We start from the raw sequence: 21,783 nt of genomic DNA on the forward strand, positions 1-21,783 counted from the left end.
TACGTCTATAATTAACGATTAATTAAAAATCTTGGCATCATGGGTACAACGTAGTACCTCATAAACTGGATGCAGTCACTTTCAACGCATTGCAATAGCTTCTCCACGGTTAATGCAATACAAAATTGAGATTTTGCAAAAGGCATTGGATTGGGGTAAGTTGCATACCATCGTGTACCTTATGAAATTTATTAGTACGAAAAATACAATTTTAAGACTGTGACGTCATCACATGTTAATTTATGCTAATTAGAAGCTTTAATGAGTTTTTCTTTGCAGCACTATATCTCAAGAAGTGTACGGCCGATTTCAAAGTTTTTTTCAGTATTAGACTCATTAGGCATATGGGAATTGCCTCGGGTAACCGTGACCCCGATTTGACCTCTACTTCCGCGTCAACCGGAAGTAGAGGTCAAATCTGAAGAGTTACACAACCAATTTAATTTTTTTCTTTAGTTATAGATTCCTAAGGCATTAAATTTTGTTGGGGAAAATCCGTGACCCCATTTTGACCTCTTCTTTTGGGTCAACCGGAAGTGGGACCATTTCTCAAGAACCACACAACCGATTTTCAAACTTTTTTTCAGTTATAGACTACTTAGGCATTAAATATTAACTTTGAAAACTGAGAGCCCCATGTTGACCTTTATTTCCGGGTCAACCGGAAGTTGGACCTTATCTCAAAAACAACCCAACCGATTTTCAGACTTTTTTCAGTTATGGGCTCCTTTGGCATTGGACAATCGCATCGGGTAGGTATGACCCCATGTTGACCTTTATTTCCGGGTCAACCGGAAGTGGGACCTTATCTCAAGAACTGCACAACCAATGTTCAAGTTCTTTTCAGTTATAGACCCTTTGAGCTCTAAAGATTGAACTTGGATTACCTTGACTCCAAATTGACCTTTACTTCCGGGTCAACCGGAAGTGGGACCATATCTCAAGAACCATGCAACCGATCTTCAGTTTCTTTTCAATTATAGACCCCTTGAACCTTGAAAATTAAAAAGGAACAGCTCTGTGTTTGTTCACAAACACTTGATGTCTAGTTATTATTCTTATTATTCTTTGTTTCTGTCAACTTGTATTGCATTTGTACACGGTTTTTGTTTAAGCCTAATCTGAAAATTGGTAAATATGAGAGACTCAAATCATATACCAAATTGAAGCATAGTACATGAAGTTGTGACTAAATGTGATTTTGTTAAAATTAGTTAAATAATTAGCAAAGTTTTAATGACATGAATATTTAATTAGGCAATCTTGTTACTACCATATCTCAAGAAGTATACATCCGATCCTCAAACTTTTTTCAGTTATAGACTTGTCAGGTCGTGTTAATGTGATTTCCGACATACAATTCTGGACGACGTCACCATGACTTCATGTAATGCACGTTTTGTATCTGTGCACAAACACAATGGCTCTTGAAGTGTAAACAAACCCAGCTTTCCGAAACATAATTTATTCGATTAAAATTAAATTACATGTTGTACACTTCCAAAAATTGCTTTAGATTAAGATATATTTTATTGATGGTCATTTTAAAAGCATCAGAACTTATAGAAACAGTGTAATTATTTTAAAAAACCTGTATTTCCGGGGAAGTTTTTTCAAAGATCATGGGTACGGCGTAAAACTTGATTTGAATAGTCAAAATTGTTAAACTGTTAACTTGACCAAGTCCTTATCCCATTTTCGACCGGTGTTATTGCGTTTTTTTATTCAATATACATAGATTTCTTACGGTCAGCGACTAGCACAAGTCTAAACTTGTTCCCAAAATTTGACAAGCCTGAGCATGGTGCGTCGTGGACCGGGTTCATTTCAGGCGACGAGCGTGGACGACGAAAATAGACCGCCCGGGATTTGGAATTATTTACGGGTAAAGTCACCTTGTTCGCGCCGGGGACCATTTGCCTAAACTAATTCCAGTATTTCGCGTTACGTTCGGAAATTAAACCATGACAAACAAAAACTCTTTGACAGGAATACAAAAGCAGAGATTTTATTATGCTGACGTTTCTCTGGTGGTTGAGTGGCTCAGTTTTATAGAGCTGCTTATAATAAACAGGCAAACATTTTGCTTTACAAAATTGTAGAAATTGAGCAGAACACCTGGATTCACAACTTGAACATGAGGCATGGTTAAGCTGCTTTTTGTGTTTAAAAAGCTATTATGTAGTTTGTTCCTGGGCCAATGGCTTTTAAAGGAAAGAAACCAGCGCTTACGTAATCAGGGAACTGTGCTTACGCTAAGCGTATTTTACAGCTTAGCAGGGAATGTGTTCTTCACTTCACAATTGGCATCAAAAAATTTGCTACAGTTGACTAATTGTGCTCAACTCCTGCGAAACTTTCACTGCAAAAAATTTTTTATTTGCATTCGCAGGAAAAACCGTACTTTACTTGTGACAAAAGTAGGCAGGGGCGACTAGTGTGCTTTAGTGTTCAAGCCGCAACTAGAAATTATTATTTGAGTCGCGACTACTGTTTTTCTCTACTCCGTTATAATCGTGTCCACACATCGACTACAAAATTTGTCCCGACTACCTGTTTGGTGAACCAGTTGTGTTGCTTACTACTATTCGCAACATAATTTATATTGCCCTTGCGGCATAGCGGCACAAATCTTGAGAATCTGTACTTTATCTCGACAAGTGTCATAGTTAGGTTTGAAGTGCGACTAGTCGAGTAGTAAATTTCACTAGTCACACCCATTCGCAACATAATTAAAAATTTGTCCCGACTACCTGTTTGGTGAACCAGTTGTGTTGCTTCTACTATTCGCAACATAATTTATATTGCCCTTGCGGCATAGCGGCACAAATCTTGAGAATCCTTACTTTATCTCGACAAGTGTCGTAGTTAGGTTTGAAGTGCGACTAGTCGAGTAGTAAATTTCACTAGTCACACCCATTTGCAACATAATTAAAAATTTGTCCCGACTACCTGTTTGGTGAACCAGTTGTGTTGCTTATATTCGCAACATAATTTATATTGCCCTTGCGGCATAGCGGCACAAATCTTGAGAATCCGTACTTTGTCTCGACAAGTGTTGTAGTTGAAGTGCGACTAGTCGATCACTAGTCACACCCATTCGCAACATAATTTATATTGCCCTTGCGGCATAGCGGTACAAATCTTGAGAATCCGTATTTTATCTTGACAAGTGTCGTAGGCAGGTTTGAGGTGCGACTAGTCGAGTAGTAAAATTCACTAGTCACACCCATTCGCAACATAATTAATATTGCCTTTGCGGCACATAGTCGAGTCATGATGGGAACTTGCTTAATGAAAAAGATTCAGTGCTCTGCAGAAGCATTGAATTCTGCGCTTACGTCAAGCGAAATAGACTGCTTATAGCAGGGATTTCTTTTGTTTGTGTGCTTCCAAGCTCGCACATTATTTTCCAAGCTTGCACATCACAGTAAGCGGAAAATGGTGATCGTAAGCGCAGACTTTGGTGGTCATGAGAACCATGTAATTTTGCCCTGTAAGTAGGTTTGGTAAGGCCTACACTTCAAACATGTAAAGTCAAAAAAGATTGTTAGTACATGAGGGGAAATCTTGTGAAACTGGTCCAATTTGACTCTGCTTCACTGCGTAAGCAAAGAATTGACACATCAGAAGCGCGGATACTATCGCTTACATAAAGCATATTTCACAGCTAAGCAGGGATATTTTTGCTTGTGCGCGGGGAAACTTATCATATGTAATCTTTGCTTTGAACTAATTGCACAGATATTTCAGCGCCTGCACAGTAAGCGGAGAATGGTGGTTGTATAATAAATGGGCAGAGTTTGGTTGAAGCAGACAGAGCCATAAAACTGGGCCGTGTTCTATAGGGGAAATAATAGCTTGACGTTTTATGACAGTTTGGGTCTCTGCGACGTACACATACAAATACAGAGTCAGATACAGACATTACGGTGCAGAAATCGTGCAATTGAAATGTTTCATAAGAGCGCCCCCTATCGGCAGGAGTAGGAAAATAAAGGAGTATCCTACAAATTAATTATGTGTTTTTAAAGACGTAAAATAATATCAAATGGAAGCTTTAGGATGTTTAGCTTAATTCCTATCATTTAACATATTAAAATTATTTATTAATTAACCACCAGTGACCCTCATTTGCATATTAATCTTTGCAGCATCATATCTCAAGAACTTCACGGCCGACATTTCAACTGTTTGTTCTTAAAGACTCCTTGGGGGTTGGAGATTAATTTGAAAAAACTGTGACCTCAAGTTGACCTCTACTTCCGCATCAACCTGAAGTGTCACCATATCTCAAGAACTATACAACAGATTATCAATTTTTGTTCAGTTATAGACTCCTTTGGCATTCAAGATTAGTTTGAAACAACTTTGACGCCATGTTGACCTTTACTTCCGAGTCAACCGGAAGTGAGCCCATATCTAAAAAAGTACAAAGCTAATGTTCAAACTTCAGTTATAGACTATAAGGCAATAAATATTAGCTTTGAAAAACTGTGACCCCAAGTTGACCTCTACTTCTGGGTCAACCGGAAGTGGGACTTTAAATCAAGATCTAGACAACCGATTTTCAATTTCTTTTCAGTTACAGACTCTTTGAGCATTGAAGATTTGCCTTAGTTATCCGTCACCCATTTTGACCTTTATTTTCGAGTCAAACGGAACAGCTATGTGATTGTTAGTTACAATCACTGTTTCTAGTTTATTATCGTTGTTTTACAGCAAAACCTTCCGTTAACCTTCACTACAACTTCCGTATATAGTACACCTTCAATCATCCAAATATACATGTACCTTTCGATTCTTCAATAAATATAGTCAGTAATCAAGGAAGAGTATTTGTACCATGGGACTCCATAAATTAGTATTTCCACTTCTGTAGCTGAAAAGTTCTGAGTTGTGGGGTAGTGTGGGGTAAAATTTTAATCTGAAACTACATGTAGTTGAATTGCCATTTCATGAGCACAAAGGGGTTTAATGGCCGGCCTTAGACAAATAAAGAAACATTAAATTTCAAAATGCTGTGACGACATCAAAATGCTTTATTTTGATCAACTTGGTGTAAATTTTCAAAGGCCTGGTTAAATAAGTGGTACCCTAGAGGTTTGATTAGTTTGTGGGGGCTACCCAAGAAGCAAGTTTGACTAGCCCTCAGCACCCTTGATGAAACACAATGATAAAAATTAATCACTAAATTCAGTGAACTACCTTACCTGTGTCTGGAGAAGATGAGGAGAAGTCTAAGATTCCTGTCCAGTACATCTGGTGATCTTCTCCATCCTTGTAGTGGGACATCCCAACTGTATGGATTGAATACTTCACAAGCTTGCCAGAACTAGATATGATGGACATCCATGGCAGCCATCTGAAAGACAAAAATGACATAGAGCAAGTAGGATTTGAAACTTTGCATGGTGGAAATAAGATATAGAAGAGTTTGCGGTAACACCATGTAATGACTTTCTCTAAATGAGTTGGGGTGGTTCTGAAAAGAACCTTTGGATTAACTCAACATTTCGATCAGTATGCTCTGATCGTCTTCTGGAGAATGGAGCAAGAGTTGATAAAGGTACACTGAACTGTTTGGTGGATGCCACACTTGCATCTGTCATGAAGGCTGGCCGGTGCAAAAGGAACAAATTATCCCACAGCAAAGAACAAACTCTGTATTATGACTTTAAAAGGATGATTCTCTTTTGGTTATTGAAAGAATGCATGTATTCAGACCTTTTTAACACTTCTCTGTCCATGGGATGGTAGGATCAGGAGAAAGGTACATCTTTGCTGAGACAAGTGCATTCACCACACCATGACTACACTGAGAGATGACAGCCTGCACCATAACTAACACGTCTTGCACTAAAGAAGACACATTAGAAATATAGCAGTGTTGCATCTTACGTCAGCCAGTATATTCCCCCAAGATTCCTCCCAGCTGTAAAGAATGCCATGGAGGCTAGCCAGGAGCAAGGGGGTACTGCACTAAAGAAGACACATTAGAAATATAGCAGTGTTGCATCTTACGACAGCCAGTATATTCCCCCACAGTGCTCTGAGCTGTAAAGAATGCCATGGAGGCTAGCCAGGAGCAAGGGGGTACTGCACTAAAGAAGACACATTAGAAATATAGCAGTGTTGCATCTTACGACAGCCAGTATATTCCCCCAAGATTCCTCCCAGCTGTAAAGAATGCCATGGAGGCTAGCCAGGAGCAAGGGGGGGGTACTGCACTAAAGAAGACACATTAGAAATATAGCAGTGTTGCATCTTTCTACAGTCAGTTTATTCCCCCAGAGTGCTCTGAGCTGTAAAAATGCCATGGAGGCTAGCCAGGAGCAAGGGGGGTACTGCACGAAGAAGACACGTTAGAAATATAGCAGTGTTGCATCTTTCGACAGTCAGTTTATTCCCCCAGAGTGCTCTGAGCTGTAAAAATGCCATGGAGGCTAGCCAGGAGCAAGGGGGGTACTGCACGAAGAAGACACGTTAGAAATATAGCAGTGTTGCATCTTACGACAGCCAGTATATTCCCCCAAGATTCCTCCCAGCTGTAAAGAATGCCATGGAGGCTAGCCAGGAGCAAGGGGGGGTACTGCACTAAAGAAGACACATTAGAAATATAGCAGTGTTGCATCTTTCTACAGTCAGTTTATTCCCCCAGAGTGCTCTGAGCTGTAAAAATGCCATGGAGGCTAGCCAGGAGCAAGGGGGGTACTGCACGAAGAAGACACATTAGAAATATAGCAGTGTTGCATCTTTCTACAGTCAGTTTATTCCCCCAGAGTGCTCTGAGCTGTAAAAATGCCATGGAGGCTAGCCAGGAGCAAGGGGGGTACTGCACGAAGAAGACACGTTAGAAATATAGCAGTGTTGCATCTTTCGACAGTCAGTTTATTCCCCCAGAGTGCTCTGAGCTGTAAAAATGCCATGGAGGCTAGCCAGGAGCAAGGGGGGTACTGCACGAAGAAGACACGTTAGAAATATAGCAGTGTTGCATCTTACGACAGGCAGTATATTCCCCCAAGATTCCTCCCAGCTGTAAAGAATGCCATGGAGGCTAGCCAGGAGCAAGGGGGGTACTGCACGAAGAAGACACGTTAGAAATATAGCAGTGTTGCATCTTACGACAGCCAGTACATTCCCCCAAGCTTCCTCCCAGCTGTAAAGAATGCCATGGAGGCTAGCCAGGAGCAAGGTACTCTTCACCTGAGTAATTTGTGAGGACAATCCAAGAAGCGGGACCTACCTTTACCTCCCTTCCGAACAATAAAATATTAGTGGTTTAGTGTCTTGCTCATACGGACAACAGACCAGGGCCCAACTTCCTGGATCTACTTATTGCCGAATTTGGTGCTTATGATTACAATTGTCCTCTTTATTTAAACTGTGCAAGTGCCAAATTTCTGCGCTAGTTGTGTAAGCAAAGACTGCCTTCGTATAGCATGGAGTACATTCAAGCAAAGATTCACTGCTAACAAGTGTAACTTGTTAACGTAAGGGCAGAATTACTTGCTTCTTTAAACTCCGATTCTTTGATTTTGGTAAGCAGAGCCATTAGGCCCAACTAATCCATCACAATCGACTAATAAAAAATACTAAGACCTTTTGTGCAGTACGTTTGACTGCAAAGCCATGTATGCCACAACTACGATTCTAACCCAATGTTGTTTACAATTCTCTTCCATTTTGCAGTTTCCATCTCAGAGAAAGTAAGAATTTATCATCAGGATGGTTGACATCATTAAGCCAGCTAGTATGGTCCTTGATGTGATCAAGGAGATATACACCATTGTGGAGAAAGTGAAGTCCTTTAAGAGTAGCAGCGAGACTCTTCAAGGTCGGATTGCAAAATTGACACCAGCCATCAAGAAACTCGCCACCAGTGAGAACAAAGAAATGAACCAAAAGAGTCTGAAGAAAGCAGCAGTGGAGGGTCTGCTGGTACTTGTAGAGAAGATCAAAAATTTCCTCGCCTCACTTACAGATGACTCCTTCTTCAAGAAGTTTGTAAATGCAAACAAGATTGGAAAACGGTTCGACGAATACAGCGAGCAGTTGGATAATCTATTGAATGATTTTCAGTTTCTTTCGCTCGTGCAAATCGAAGAGGCGAGTTTCAATCGCATTAAACAAGATGAAGAAGACCGTAAGGAAGATCTGAAATATTTTCTTCAAAACACACAACGCCTCGAAGGACTAGAATTGGGTACGTCAGTAGGTTCTTAGCTTAACTTTAGGGGGGGTATACAAAAGAATACAGATTGGTGTTCTGTTCGGTAAAAACTTTTCTTAAAATCTTTTCCTGTCGACCTTTTATATCCAAGGAAGTGAAACTCCTGAACTAGGAAGGATGAGAATTCTTGTGAATCACATCTACTCGGGTCAGGCAGACTTTTCTCCATAAGCTATTGTGAGATCTCCGGTGGGCACATTATGCTTTCAACACTATTGTGTTTGTCATTATTTGCCTTTATCACTGAAAACTGAACAGCACTCCTGGATATAGTGTCCTCCACACCTCAAAAAGTCTAGTGGGGTTAAAATATAACGACAAAACTGGGAAATAGTTCTTGTACTTTCAAATTCCACACATTGCTTTAATTGCTTTCTATATACTGCCTCAAAAAGAACTTTAAAACTTCTTAACTCAGTTGCAAAGTTGTACTCTGCACCACATTAAGACCAATTAAGCTCCTCAAAACATCTCGTTATTCTCATTTGTATATTATTTGCATTGTTTTCTTACAAACAGGTCAACAACAAATCACCGATGAAATAAGGAAAACGTCGGAAAAATCAGGTAACATTATTACCTTTAGATTTTAACTGTCATGCCAACTTGACCAGGCACCCCCCTTTGTACCCAGTAGTGTTGACAGGACTCATACTTGAGTGCTCATATTCGACATCATAATACTTGGTACACTGGGACACTTTGTATTGTAACGCGATGGCCCAGGTACATGTATTTACGTATACTTGAGTACTATAACTCACACAAACCTCAAAGAACTACTTGAACGAAAACAGCAGGGTGTGGTCTTTGCTTAAACTTGTTTAAAATTATTTTTAATCAATAAGGAAATTGAGATGACTATTACAGATTGCATTTTGCATACCCTTATCCAGTGCTTTAATGCAGCATGGAGGTATAGCAAAGTAAACTCCCACGCATAATGTCAAAGTATTGTCATGTACTCATTACCCAAATTAATTCCAAAATCATTAACGTTTTTTTTACTCAGTCTGTCTTTTCTTAATGTACAGAACACAATTTTTACCCTGGACAAGATGGTGGACCCAAAGAAATTGACATGCACAAGCTGGAAAATAAAACAGAGCTATCTGGTGAGAGATTCATCTACAAGGCTTCATATATGAAGGAAACGGTCGTCCTGAAGGTTTATGAAGAAGGGTATGGCATATCGTCCGTCGATGTCGGTTTTTGCCCATTACCGATATATCGAAAATTTAATATCGAGTATACTCGATATATCGAGTATTTCCCGCGCGCAAGATGGAAGCCTAAAAACAGCACTTGGTATACTCATGGAGGTAGAAATATATATACCATAGACTGACAGTTTAATAGGGTTACATTTCAACCTGTTTTTGTCTGATCCCCCGAACTTGTTTGTAGTCCAAACAATTTCAGATTGCGTAGTCCCGCCCCGATTATTTCTGGTTTTACAACAAAGTATGATCGCCGCTACCGCTGGCTTGGCCAATTGGTGAACGCTCACCACAATTCTCGATTCGTGATTGGCCATGATTGGCCGTCTCAAAATTACACAGAGCCTTTGTGAGTTGCGTGACTCGCCGACATTAAGGTGTCAGTTGCCGATGCATTGACGTAGAAGTGTCAATCAAGTTGTCCAACGGGCGCGCGGACTACCTTTACGGTTGAAAATGGTTGCGATAATCATCGAAAAAAAATCACTAGAAAGTCCCGCAAAACACAGCGATCACAATATACAACGCACGCAGCATGCAGTCACATAGTCTCCAATAAAGGCTCGTAGTCTTTTTACTTTGCATTCTATAACAAAGGCAAGAAACATTGAATGCTAGAACGCCCTCTATTGTCGAAATAACGCAGTGCATCACGCGATACCGCCTTGACCAAAGACTGCATGTGTCTGCGCATGCTTGGGCAAACAGGTTTTCCCCCCGAATTGCAATAACCATACACGCTGGTGTGCATGCTTAAACCGTACAACAGCACAGTCTTCGCTGGTACGTATGCAATAGCCGCCGACAGCGTGGTCTGCGAAGCATATAGTTCCTCGGAAATGTTAGCTTATTTACCGAAAACAACACAACGTGTAGGCTTTATTTGACCAAAATGACGCCAATACGATACCTTGGATTGATAGAAAGATTATTTTACTGTATAACGTATGATTGTTTTCTTCCTTGTTTTGTTTTGTCTTGTTGATTCGGGGAAGTTTTTGCGGGGTATTTTTGCAAAGTCAATAATGCTGTGATGAAGACGCATTGATTTTGATCACATGCACAATGGGAAGTTGCATCTTAAACAGCCGATAGGCTAGGGCAGCAGCGGCTGGTTGTAAAACATATTTTATTTAATAGGGCAACTCAAAATGATGAAACTACATAACGACGACGGCTTTTCTAATACTCAAACACAGATTTCTTTCAAATAATCGGACACTCTTTTGGTATTTTCGATATCATTTAGGAACGTCGAAATTTTCAAAACATCGAAATTTTCGATATATATCGAAAATCCGATATTACGATATGATTATAAAAGTGACATCGGCGATTTCGATGTCAAAAAAATATCGAGTTTTTGAGTATTTTCGATATATCGACGGACGTTAGTATGGCAAGGGATGAACAATAAATCAACACACGGGGACTGGGGTAAAGGGAAGATGTTGGGTACAAGCCGTTTGAAACAATTCTCTTTCCTACTACCCCCCCCCCCCCACCCCCATCCTTTTTAGATGGTCCATTCCATGTTTGTACATTAGGCCATTAACTGTTTATTGTGCATTTATACCAAAGATCCTTTTAGTTGGTATAAGTAGCTGTTTGCAACAGCTATTTTTTTAAATTCTTTGCAAAAGTTCAATGCTCTATAACCACTGCTTTGATTATGAAGGAGATATTTTGTAACTGTTTTAAATAGGGAGGTAATAGCAGCTTGTAAACCAGACCCAAATGTTACCTCAATATGCACAGATGGTTCAGTACACACACGGTCAAACTATATAATACTTCCTATAGTAAACCCCGATGAACATTTTAGAAAGACCCTGGACACTATTGGTAATTGTCAAAGACCAGATTCTCCCTTCGTGTATCTCAACTACTTAATCTCAACATGCATACAGTAACAAACCTGTAAAAATTTGAGCTCAATCGGTCGTCGAAGTTGTGAGTTACTAATGAAAGAAAAAAACACCATTGTCGCACCATGGTCACACGAAGTTGTGTGCTTTCAGATGCTTGATTTCGAGACCTCAAATTCTAAATCCGAGGTCTCGAAATCAAATTCGCGGAAAACTACTTCTTTCTCGAAAACCACGTCACTTCAGAGGGAGCCGTTTCTCATAATGTTTTATACTACCAACCTCTCCCCATTACTCATTACCTAGTAAGATTTTATGCTAATAATTATTTTGAGTAATTACCAATAGTGTCCACTGCCTTTAACCTTGTGAATTATATTTAATGTTACAATCAACGATACAATGGTGAAAAGGAGCTAATAATGGTGAATAATTATCTTCATCTCAATTTCAATTCAATTCAATTCAATTTATTATTCACATCACATTAAAAACATGAAAATTGCCTTCCAGTGTGCATCAATAGACAATGATAATAAACACAGAATTTTAAACAATAAATATAAATATAAACTACAGGTGTTAAAATATACAAATAGAAATGGGACAAAATACACAGAGACAAAGATATTGTACAGCGTTTTGAGATTTGTTTATGTAAGATGCTATATTAAAAATAAATTATTATTATTATTAAGGGAATCAATGTGTGGTGAAGAAGTTTTCAACTAGTGGTTTAAACCCAGAGAGGCCCGGGGTTCTTGAAAATTTTACCGAGACGAAGTCGAGGTAAATTATCAAGAACCAGGCCTCGGCGGGTTTAAACCACTAGTTGAAAACCGATTCAACACACTTTGATTCCCATTCATAAATACCTTTTCGTTCAAAAAACATCAACACTTGTCGGTCAAAAAGTAAAATAAATGCAAAAATTTAAATTTTTCAATAATTTCTTTCAACACAACACCCCTCCAGCTATGAAATGGTAAGACCCTCGGGTAAACAACTCCTTATAAGAAGATTGCTGTGCGCGTCGCGTGTATCGCGTGATGTGGCGCGATTGGTTCAGCCGTTGCTTTCGACCAATAGGAATGAAGAAACTGTCTTATAAACACAGGTGCAAGCTTGCGTGTCACGCCCATGTTTCAACACTTTTTACTGGTGTTATATCATCCGTTATAACACCCCCACGTGATGCCCTCTCGACCAATCATAATGGATAAACTGTCTTAGGTATTTATGAATATTATTTACAACCATCCAAAATATTAAAGGGGAGATTACAACAACAAAAAACATAAAAATCACAAAAGAAGAACAATGAACCTGATGCCAGCAAACCAGGAAAAGCAGAAAGAGGACAAACCAAAAAATACTTCCACAGTGTGTCTTAGTACTATAGTTACCCAACTTTGCTCACCAAAAAACTTCTGCCCAAAGAAGAAATAAAAAACCTTTATAGTCTTAATTTTCTCCTTTTTTTTCAATATTTCATATTTGCAGGTCGAATTTGAACGAAGGTGAGCTCCGTCGAGAAATAAAAAATCTCATTCGCCTCGACTCCAAGAACATTGTTCGCATTTGGGGTGTGTGTAGTACCTCAATAGGTGAGCTCTTCAATTGCTACGTAATTAATTCCCTTACTGTGAGCAATCAAGCACATGGACTCAAGCTAAATGTTTCTGATACATGTAAGCAGATTGTGTGGGAATCCTAGAACTCTCTGGGAGATTCTGTCCCCAGACCACTGTGTCGAGGACAGAAATCCCTGTGACACTGGGCCTACTATTTTGATTTATTTGCATATATCCTTTAAAACAAAATACAATGATGCACATACATAAAATACCATCAACATTTTTGTTTGTGGTCACACATAGTCTCATCACATAATTTGCTTGCACACGGCTACATGTAAGGTTTCACATTCACAATAATATTGAATATTATGAGAACATTTGTTGTATTTGCATTGTTATAGTCATGGTTCTATTAGTAAGTACTGAAAAATTAACCCCCTACTTGAGAAAATTTTTGGAAATCCTGGCGCCAAGTTGTTTTGAAAAACACAAACACACGCAAACGGATTTAATCTTCTTCCCCTTCACTTAAAAGAACCATCTGAAATTGGAAATTTTGTGTACTTTTCGTATTTTAAAAATTTTTAATTCCAGAGCCTATGATCATTATGGAGTATATGGAGCGGGGCAACCTTCGTCATGTTCTAGACACCACCGACCCAAGTATGCTTCCGTTTCATAGGCGCATTCAGATGGCTCTGGATGGCGCCCTCGGACTTTATCGCATCCATAACATGGATCGAGCCATGGTTCACCGTGATTTGGCAAGCCACAGGTTTCTCGTCAATGCCAAGTGGGAAGTGAAGGTGATCTGTCATTTAGCCTTTGAGTTTTTTCACTAAAATTCATAGTCAAACTGTAGCTGAGCGGTCAAGCGCTGGACTCAAGCTCTGGCGTTTTCGATCAGCAGAGCGTCGGTTCGAGTCCTGGTCTTGACAATTAAAGCTGTGTGTATTGTTTGAGGCATGTAAAATAACCCAGTTACACTACTAGAAGGGGTTTTCCAAGGTGTTTGCTTGGCAGTGGATGTCGAGTGCACCGCAGCACCTTGTAGAACCTGAAGGTGCTACATGGGCCTCGTAGTATGCAGAAACTTAAAGCGTGATTCTCTTTGATCAAGCGCCCTAAGCACCTTCGATATTGTTTTAGATTAAACTGAGGCTTGTATTTATAATAGTCTGGTGCCATATACATAGCAATGAACCATGTGAATATTTGAAGATCATGGTGAACGGGTCATGGCACCATCACCTGAACGGGTAAGCTACAAATGTAGTCTTCCACCTCTAGGACCTAGTGACCTAGTGATTCAACTCCCGTTCTCATATGAGAGGTCCCTCAGCATATCGTGCAAACAAGCAACAGGCCGTATATAGTTGTTGGTCCCGACAACAGGTTGCGATTGCAGAGCACCACAAAACAATAGTTTTCTGGCAACGGCACGGGATTGGCACTTGAGTGAAGTCTAAACACCAGACAACTAATGAAATAGTACACACAAGCTATGAATATTTATAGTATGAACAATTTTACATAGACATTTGCATATATATGCAGAACCCTGGTTCCAATATGACACAGGGTCACCATTAATAGCCCACATAATCAATGTAAACTGCTCACAAGAAGTTAGGAAACTTTTTTCAACCAAATATATTTGTATTATTTATTACTCTCTTTGTATTAAATTATGTGTCAGTGCAAAGCTGAAGTGTTCCTCTTTAAAATGATACCACATTTGCAATGATGACATGTAGCTGGACTTGGCCACATGAGTGAGAAAGAGTCACAAATCAAATGTGCCAAAATTAACAATTTTGTGTTAATGTAACAAACAATTGACACTGTGATTCAAGCAAGCAAGGCAACTTACTGATCTTAATCCACTCAATGCCTCAAATCCTAGATAAATAACTCAATACAAAAAAAGTAACAAATGATAAAAATATACTTGATTGAAAAAAGTTTCCTTACTGTTTGTGAGCAGTTTATATAATCCACATAAACAATTATGTGGATTGTTGGGTTTGAGTATACTGACTCCAACATACAGACTGGTAACTCAAACACTCATTGCATAGTTATAAACGGTTTAATTATAAAAGCACAATTAATTACAGCCAGTGTTTTCACACACAAAAAAATTCCCAATTGCCAAGTCCACGAGAAACAATTGATGTGTGGGCCACGAGAAAATCACTGGAAGGTCCAATTATTTAATGAATCCAGTCACCGGCCAAACAGGGCGTAATGGAGGCACCCTCATCTTGTCAATACCCCCAGCTCTTACCCATGTCTGTTTTATTATTTTCACAATTTAAAGATTTCAGGTTTGAAGATGGCCAAAGCTAATGTTTCGAAATTGATGTCAGAAATAGAGCAACGTTGCAGACGCATGTGCTACATTAGCCCTGAGCGCACAGGCCATGGATTACGTGACATAGATGCGCCCATGGAGGTGTACAGGTAACAGGTGTCATGAATTACCAAAATAGTAGTTGGTTATATCTCTTATATCACCTAGATTTGGATCATGTTAGTTATAATATTGTTAATGGAAAATGAGTCATACAGCAACCCCCCCCCCCCAACACCACCAAATGTGCCACCAAAGTACATTCATTAGTTTTTCTCAGAAAAGCAGATTCACAAAGCAAACTCTAGTGTTCAACTTAAAACACAGTGTTGTTGCAAGTATGTATCAGTGAGATACATACAAGCAGTGCCGAGTATTGTAGTGAAAACACCATTTATCATATAGTTTGGTATTATTTGTCTGGGATTTAGCATTCTGTGGGCTGACGGCAGGTTGGTTATGGGGGTTCTCATTCATGTCATCTGTTATTTCAATCTCTTTACAGTTATGGAATAATAATGTGGGAAATTGCCACTGGACTCCGACCATACGAAGGTAAACGATTATGATCTTGATTGTGAAGAAAATCTTCAGGAATATTTTTTGTCAAACTCATCTTTAAATCCCATGAACAAGTTTTTAAATGGTTTATAATAATAACAATAAAAGCATGCGAAATAAAGCGACTATTTTCCTTTGTGCCAGTAGTTCCTTGAGTCAGACTACATCCCCTAACCTAGAACTCAAGGGTTTTTCTCATGATCTTCACTGTTCCCAAAAACCCGCCTTCTGCAACAAACATCCTCACATTGTCCCTATTTCGTGTTGATGTAACGAAGTTCCCCAGCAAGGTTTTTGTACTTTGGATCTTTTGGAGCTACCAAGTCAATGAGATGACACTTCTTCTTCTTATCTAAGGCTACAACATCCGGACACCTATGTTCTATATGATCAGTCTGAATGTTAAAGTCCCAGAGGATCTTGGCCTCTTCGGTCTCTGCAACTTTCTCCAGCACATGGTCGTACAATTTTGCATTTTCGGACAACCCAATTTTCGGACAACCAATTTTTCGGACAACCCATTTTCGGACACTGATCCTCATCAATCACAATCACCTTGGCCAACTTGTCATGTCTTCCTTTGTACTCAGTCTGGGCCATTTACACACTAACTGACAATACGAAATACAGTCTCCTCCGCCTTGTTAAATATTCTGCACACATCTCAACCTTTCTGTTCCTCAAAAACAACTGCTGGCTGGTCATCCATATTATGAGGTTGTGATACGGGACTACTTGCCCATGTACACTGTGTAATATTCTAAGTCTTTTTATAAAGTGGTATGAAGAACAAAGACATTAGGCCTTTTGACACTATCGGCCTTCGATCAGTGTCGAACCTTATCCGGATAGGGTCCGTGTTGGTTCGGTAACATTTCAACACGGATACAAACAGCTTCGCTTTCATACTGGCTCTGCGCAAAATCAGCTTTTTGGTTACACTTGTACTTTTCAATCCGGATATTGTGCAACCGTTTCACACTGCAAGGTCTTACATGGATCGAAGTAGGACGCGTAGCTGCGCGAGCCGTTGCGTGGTGGCGCAAAGTAAAGCGTACACACTCAACACGGATCAAAAATTAACCCGGACGTGTTCACACTACAACTTTCAATCCGTGTTGGAATCTTTGACACGGATAGAGATTTATCAACTCACCTCCCGGGCAGGGTTGGTTTCGACACGGATAAAGCGCCATATCAGGATCGTCTCCATGTTGAAAAGTTGTACTGTGAAAAGGTCAGTGCACATTATCCGGATTGTTTCTGTGTTCAACACAGAGATTTTGCGTAGTGTCAAAAGCTAGGAAAGCGGCCATCATATATCGCGTTAATTATTCCCTAGACGCATCACTTCATATAGATCAGCAATTGAATCATTAGAAGAAACTCCTTCCTTAAAACATTTGCATACAATTTCTAAGAAGATCAGTTTGATGTGATATTCTTGAAGTCACCTGGAAGTGGTATTTTGTCAAAATAAAGCTTTTGTCACTAAAATATGTAACAATTGAATAAACAATTAACTAAGGTTTAACAAAATTAGTTTCCATGTTATTTACAAATTTGAAAAAAGCCCGACCCGGCGCTGTTCGTGACGTCAATCGAGGCACAATGAATTGCATGCAGTGCCAACACAAGATAGTGACGCTTGGCGCAAGCTAAAAGCATGCCCTCAAAGTTGAAACAATACCTGAATTAGGCAAATCTTTCAGGTACCTTCTTCGACTTCCCCACTAGCTGGAAAAATTGTTGGGATGGCGTCATGTTTTAGAAAAGAACTTTTCTCTTCATGTCAAAATGTGTTCCGGATTTTCGAAACACAACGGCTCGAAGTGTTTGCTGCACAGCGCTGGAAAAGACGTCGGACCGGACCACTTTGCAAACTGACACCATCTTTAGTTGTTTTGCTGCATCCAGCAGCAATACCCTGGTCGACATTGCCGGGAAAATGCAAGAAAAAAACTTTTTCGAAACGTACAAACTCACGGCTAGGACTTGAATGTACTTGGATGTACATGTGTTCAATGTTCGATTCAGGCAAAGTCTGCCTTGCCTCGATTGACGTCACAAAAAGGGATGGCGGAGTCACCCCCCACACAACTTTATTTATGTTTTTAAACAAATAAATCATTAAAAACAATTACTAAAAAAAATATTTTATTGTTCAGAAACATATACTCTAATGTTTGAAGAAAAATAAATTCTATTTCCAGGTGACTTTAAACATTTTATTTATTTCTCCAGGGAAAGATTCCGAGGAAATTAAGGAATTTGTTAGGCAGGAGAAAAAATTACCCTTTCCTTCAACAGTGACAAATGAGGGACTTAAAGAACTGATTGATAAATGCCGGAGCTTTCGCCCTCTGGATCGACCGACATCTAGTGGTAAGTAAACATTTGAAGTGAGTCGGCAGAAACAGCAAAAGATTATTTGCAAATTATGTGCACAATTCTTACCTCAAACAAAAAAACCTCGCATGTGAACACCTCATTATTTTCTTGGTCATTTGAGTAGTCAAGGTTTGAAATTTAAATTCTGCATTGAAATGGAAAAACATGTCTGCGGAGTAACTCTAGCACCAAACATTTAAAAGTTAATAATACCCTATATATTTGTTTTACTTTGTTCAAGTCCCGGTCAGGGCACCTGTGTCCTTGATCCTTCACCATTATTATTGCTTTGTCCTTTGGATGAGACGATCCACCATTGGTCCTGTGTTTTAGTATTGGTATTGCGCATTAAAGGACCCAGAAACCCTTGACGAAAAGTAGGGGTTACCGGTGTTTTTGGTTCACATAGCAAGCACCCACGGTATTGCTTTCCTCAGTGACTAACTACCTTTTTATGAAACGCTGTTCATTACCAGAAGCGTATTGTTGACTATTAACAAATACATTTGTTTATTTTATTGTTTCATTAAATGCTGTTTTCCTGTCCCTTTTTCAGAGATGGTGGACACCCTTCAAGGCTTGAGAAGTAAGTGTGTTTGTTATGTTGTCTTAAAGGCAGTGAACACAGTTGGTAATTTCTCAAAATAATTATTAGCATTAATCCTATCTTGGTAACGAGTAAGGGGCCGTTCACAATATTCAACATTTTCATGAGCGTACAAACCGAACGCTGGGGGGGGGAGGGGGTTTATGCCTGCCGTACGCTTTTTAAAATATTGTTAATGTCGATCTGTTTTTTGGCCTGTCACCACTTCCGACATTGTTATCGAATGCGTCCGGACAAAAAATGCTGCGCCCGGAAAAACTCGTCATCCGCCCGGGCAAAAAATATCACGCCCGGACAAAAAATTTCGAAAAACACTACACGTACACAAACCACTGTTCCAACACACTGCATCACCTACCTTTTTGTGTATCATATAGTGTGCAGCAACTGGTACCCAGAAGTCGGCTATTTCGTAACGGCATTACGCGTGCATTTTTCTCTGTGTCGCAGGGCATCCTGACTACATTTTGACAACCGCATGATATTTAGACTTGGTTCGAATCGTGCGGTTTAGTTGTCCTGATAAATTATTGGATGAAACAGCGCCCTCTCGCGGTCAAACATTCGTCAATAGAGCGAGTTAGAGCTGGGTAGCAAATCTACGGGGGAATTATGCATGGCTGATGTAGAGAAATGACCGCACTCTCAGACTTGAAATCAAGTTTACGTAATGTTAGGAGACCGATCAGAGATCGAAAAACACCCAAATGCAAATCTGAAACTCTAATTTGTTTACGACGATTGTGCACTAAAGTGGTTTTGTTCGTGTTGAATTGATTTGCGCAATCTATTTGAGCATGAATATTTTGCGCAATTTGACAATAGTACAGGAGTAGTGTGCGCTATGTGCCGATAGTGCAAGATATATTTTTGGTACAGCATGCGCGGCAATTTGGAGATCGTGCATGAATTATTTGCGCAATTTGAAAACAGTGCAGGAATGGTTTGCGCAATTTGATGATAGTGCAAGATTGGTACAGCATGCGCGGCATTGTAATCCTGCAACGTACATGAAAATTTACTATGTACACTGACATAGCAAGGACGTACATGTAGACTTGTGTGAAAAAAAAAAACGGATGGAGCGAAACAGCACGGTGAGTGACTCAGCGCGCAATGGTACTTTTATTTGCTATCACATGACGGTAAATCCTCCAATCAAATGGCAAGGATCTGCTTGGGTGATATATAACAACTTTTGGTTAGAAGCTTATACAGCAGCTTCTGATTTAGAGTAAAGCATTCCACTTTAAGGTATTGTTGTTTTGTATAAGTTTTTATGCCCACAATTTGAAACGAGAAGCGCATCACTCTCAGATTGCGTATATTTCTAAATTCTTCCAGGGTGGTCATCACTACCACTACGAACCTTTTGAAATAAATTGTGCACAGGTTAGATTTATACGGTACATCTACATTTATATGAGATTTAAACAATTTGCTGGGTTTACGAAACCCAGGCCATTAGATATGCTTGAATTTGATTAAAAAGCTCTGCACTTCTATCTACAGGTGCCATTGAAAAATCCAGTGGTGTACCATGGCAGTAAGGTGACTAGCCTGAACCTCTGACGTCACACTTTGAGACTCTAGATTTCATCAGAGATCTGCATTGAGCCTACATTAATCCCTTTCTATATAAGCACTTATTGACCTATCATTCGTTTTACATTACGATCTGAGTCAAATCCTATGTGTACATGTAATGTAGTCAATCAAACAAATATACGCTGCTGCATGCAAACGACCGAAAGTGAAGCTGCCAAACAGTACCTCGGACCAATCAAAACACCTGGAAAGCTATGTACGGCACTGCACGTCTATCCAATGAAATTATTGTATCTGTAGAAGGCATTGAATCCCATGACATCACTGGTACTGTAAAACCAATACCTGTCTTACGGATGGACCAGTCTATAAGGTGACCTGCAAGCTTGTACAGGCAGTTTAACAGTGCATGTAGTGTGACATCAGTGTTACTTTTGGTTATATGTCAGTATCAGTGATGTAGGTCCCAAAATCGTTCTCAGTCTTGGACTTGGTTCACTGGTAATGACCCCCCAAAAAAATTAAACTATTTTAATTCAAAATCCTACTCTTAAAATAGTTGCAATAAAACTTGGAAAATATTATAGCAGCTTTCGATATAAAAAATGCATAAGCCTGAGTATTATAACGTCGAGACTAAACCGGCTCTTTTTAGAGCCAACATTCACCAAGTTGGAGATTTACACATGGTTGTACCCGCATTTATAGTATCTTCTAATTATTAGAGACTTACACATGGTTGTACCCGCATTTATAGTATCTTCTAATTATTAGAGACTTACACATGGTTGTACCCGCATTTATAGTTTCTTCTAATTATTAGAGACTTACACATGGTTGTACCCGCATTTATAGTTTCTTCTAATTATTAGAGACTTACACATGGTTGTACCCGCATTTATAGTATCTTCTAATTATTAGAGACTTACACATGGTTGTACCCGCATTTATAGTTTCTTCTAATTATTAGAGACTTACACATGGTTGTACCCGCATTTATAGTTTCTTCTAATTATTAGAGACTTACACATGGTTGTACCCGCATTTATAGTTTCTTCTAATTATTAGAGACTTACACATGGTTGTACCCGCATTTATAGTATCTTCTAATTATTAGAGACTTACACATGGTTGTACCCGCATTTATAGTTCTTCTAATTATTAGAGACTTACACATGGTTGTACCCGCATTTATAGTTCTTCTAATTATTAGAGACTTACACATGGTTGTACCCGCATTTATAGTATCTTCTAATTATTAGAGACTTACACATGGTTGTACCCGCATTTATAGTTTCTTCTAATTATTAGAGACTTACACATGGTTGTACCCGCATTTATAGTATCTTCTAATTATTAGAGACTTACACATGGTTGTACCCGCATTTATAGTATCTTCTAATTATTAGAGACTTACAC

The 21,783-nt window shown here is 39.3% G+C and overlaps 2 protein-coding genes across 2 annotated transcripts; both read left to right on the forward strand.

The window, feature by feature from the left end:
• The first annotated feature begins 7,692 nt into the window (after positions 1–7,692).
• Positions 7,693–13,743, forward strand: LOC117294320 (stress-activated protein kinase alpha-like). Its single transcript, XM_033776680.1, has 5 exons — positions 7,693–8,206; positions 8,753–8,800; positions 9,268–9,415; positions 12,825–12,841; positions 13,496–13,743. The coding sequence occupies exons 1-5, from the start codon at positions 7,729–7,731 to the stop codon at positions 13,741–13,743; spliced, it is 939 nt and encodes a 312-aa protein (XP_033632571.1). The 5' UTR covers positions 7,693–7,728.
• Positions 13,744–15,295: 1,552 nt separating this feature from the next.
• LOC117294597 (mixed lineage kinase domain-like protein) lies at positions 15,296–21,359 on the forward strand. The gene is made up of 5 exons (XM_033777081.1): positions 15,296–15,367; positions 15,763–15,812; positions 18,063–18,203; positions 18,766–18,795; positions 20,329–21,359. The coding sequence occupies exons 1-5, from the start codon at positions 15,297–15,299 to the stop codon at positions 20,364–20,366; spliced, it is 330 nt and encodes a 109-aa protein (XP_033632972.1). The 5' UTR covers position 15,296; the 3' UTR covers positions 20,367–21,359.
• Positions 21,360–21,783: the final 424 nt, after the last annotated feature.

The sequence above is a fragment of the Asterias rubens genome, chromosome 9 (genome assembly GCF_902459465.1).
Source record: "Asterias rubens chromosome 9, eAstRub1.3, whole genome shotgun sequence".
Classification (NCBI taxonomy): Eukaryota; Metazoa; Echinodermata; class Asteroidea; order Forcipulatida; family Asteriidae; genus Asterias; species Asterias rubens.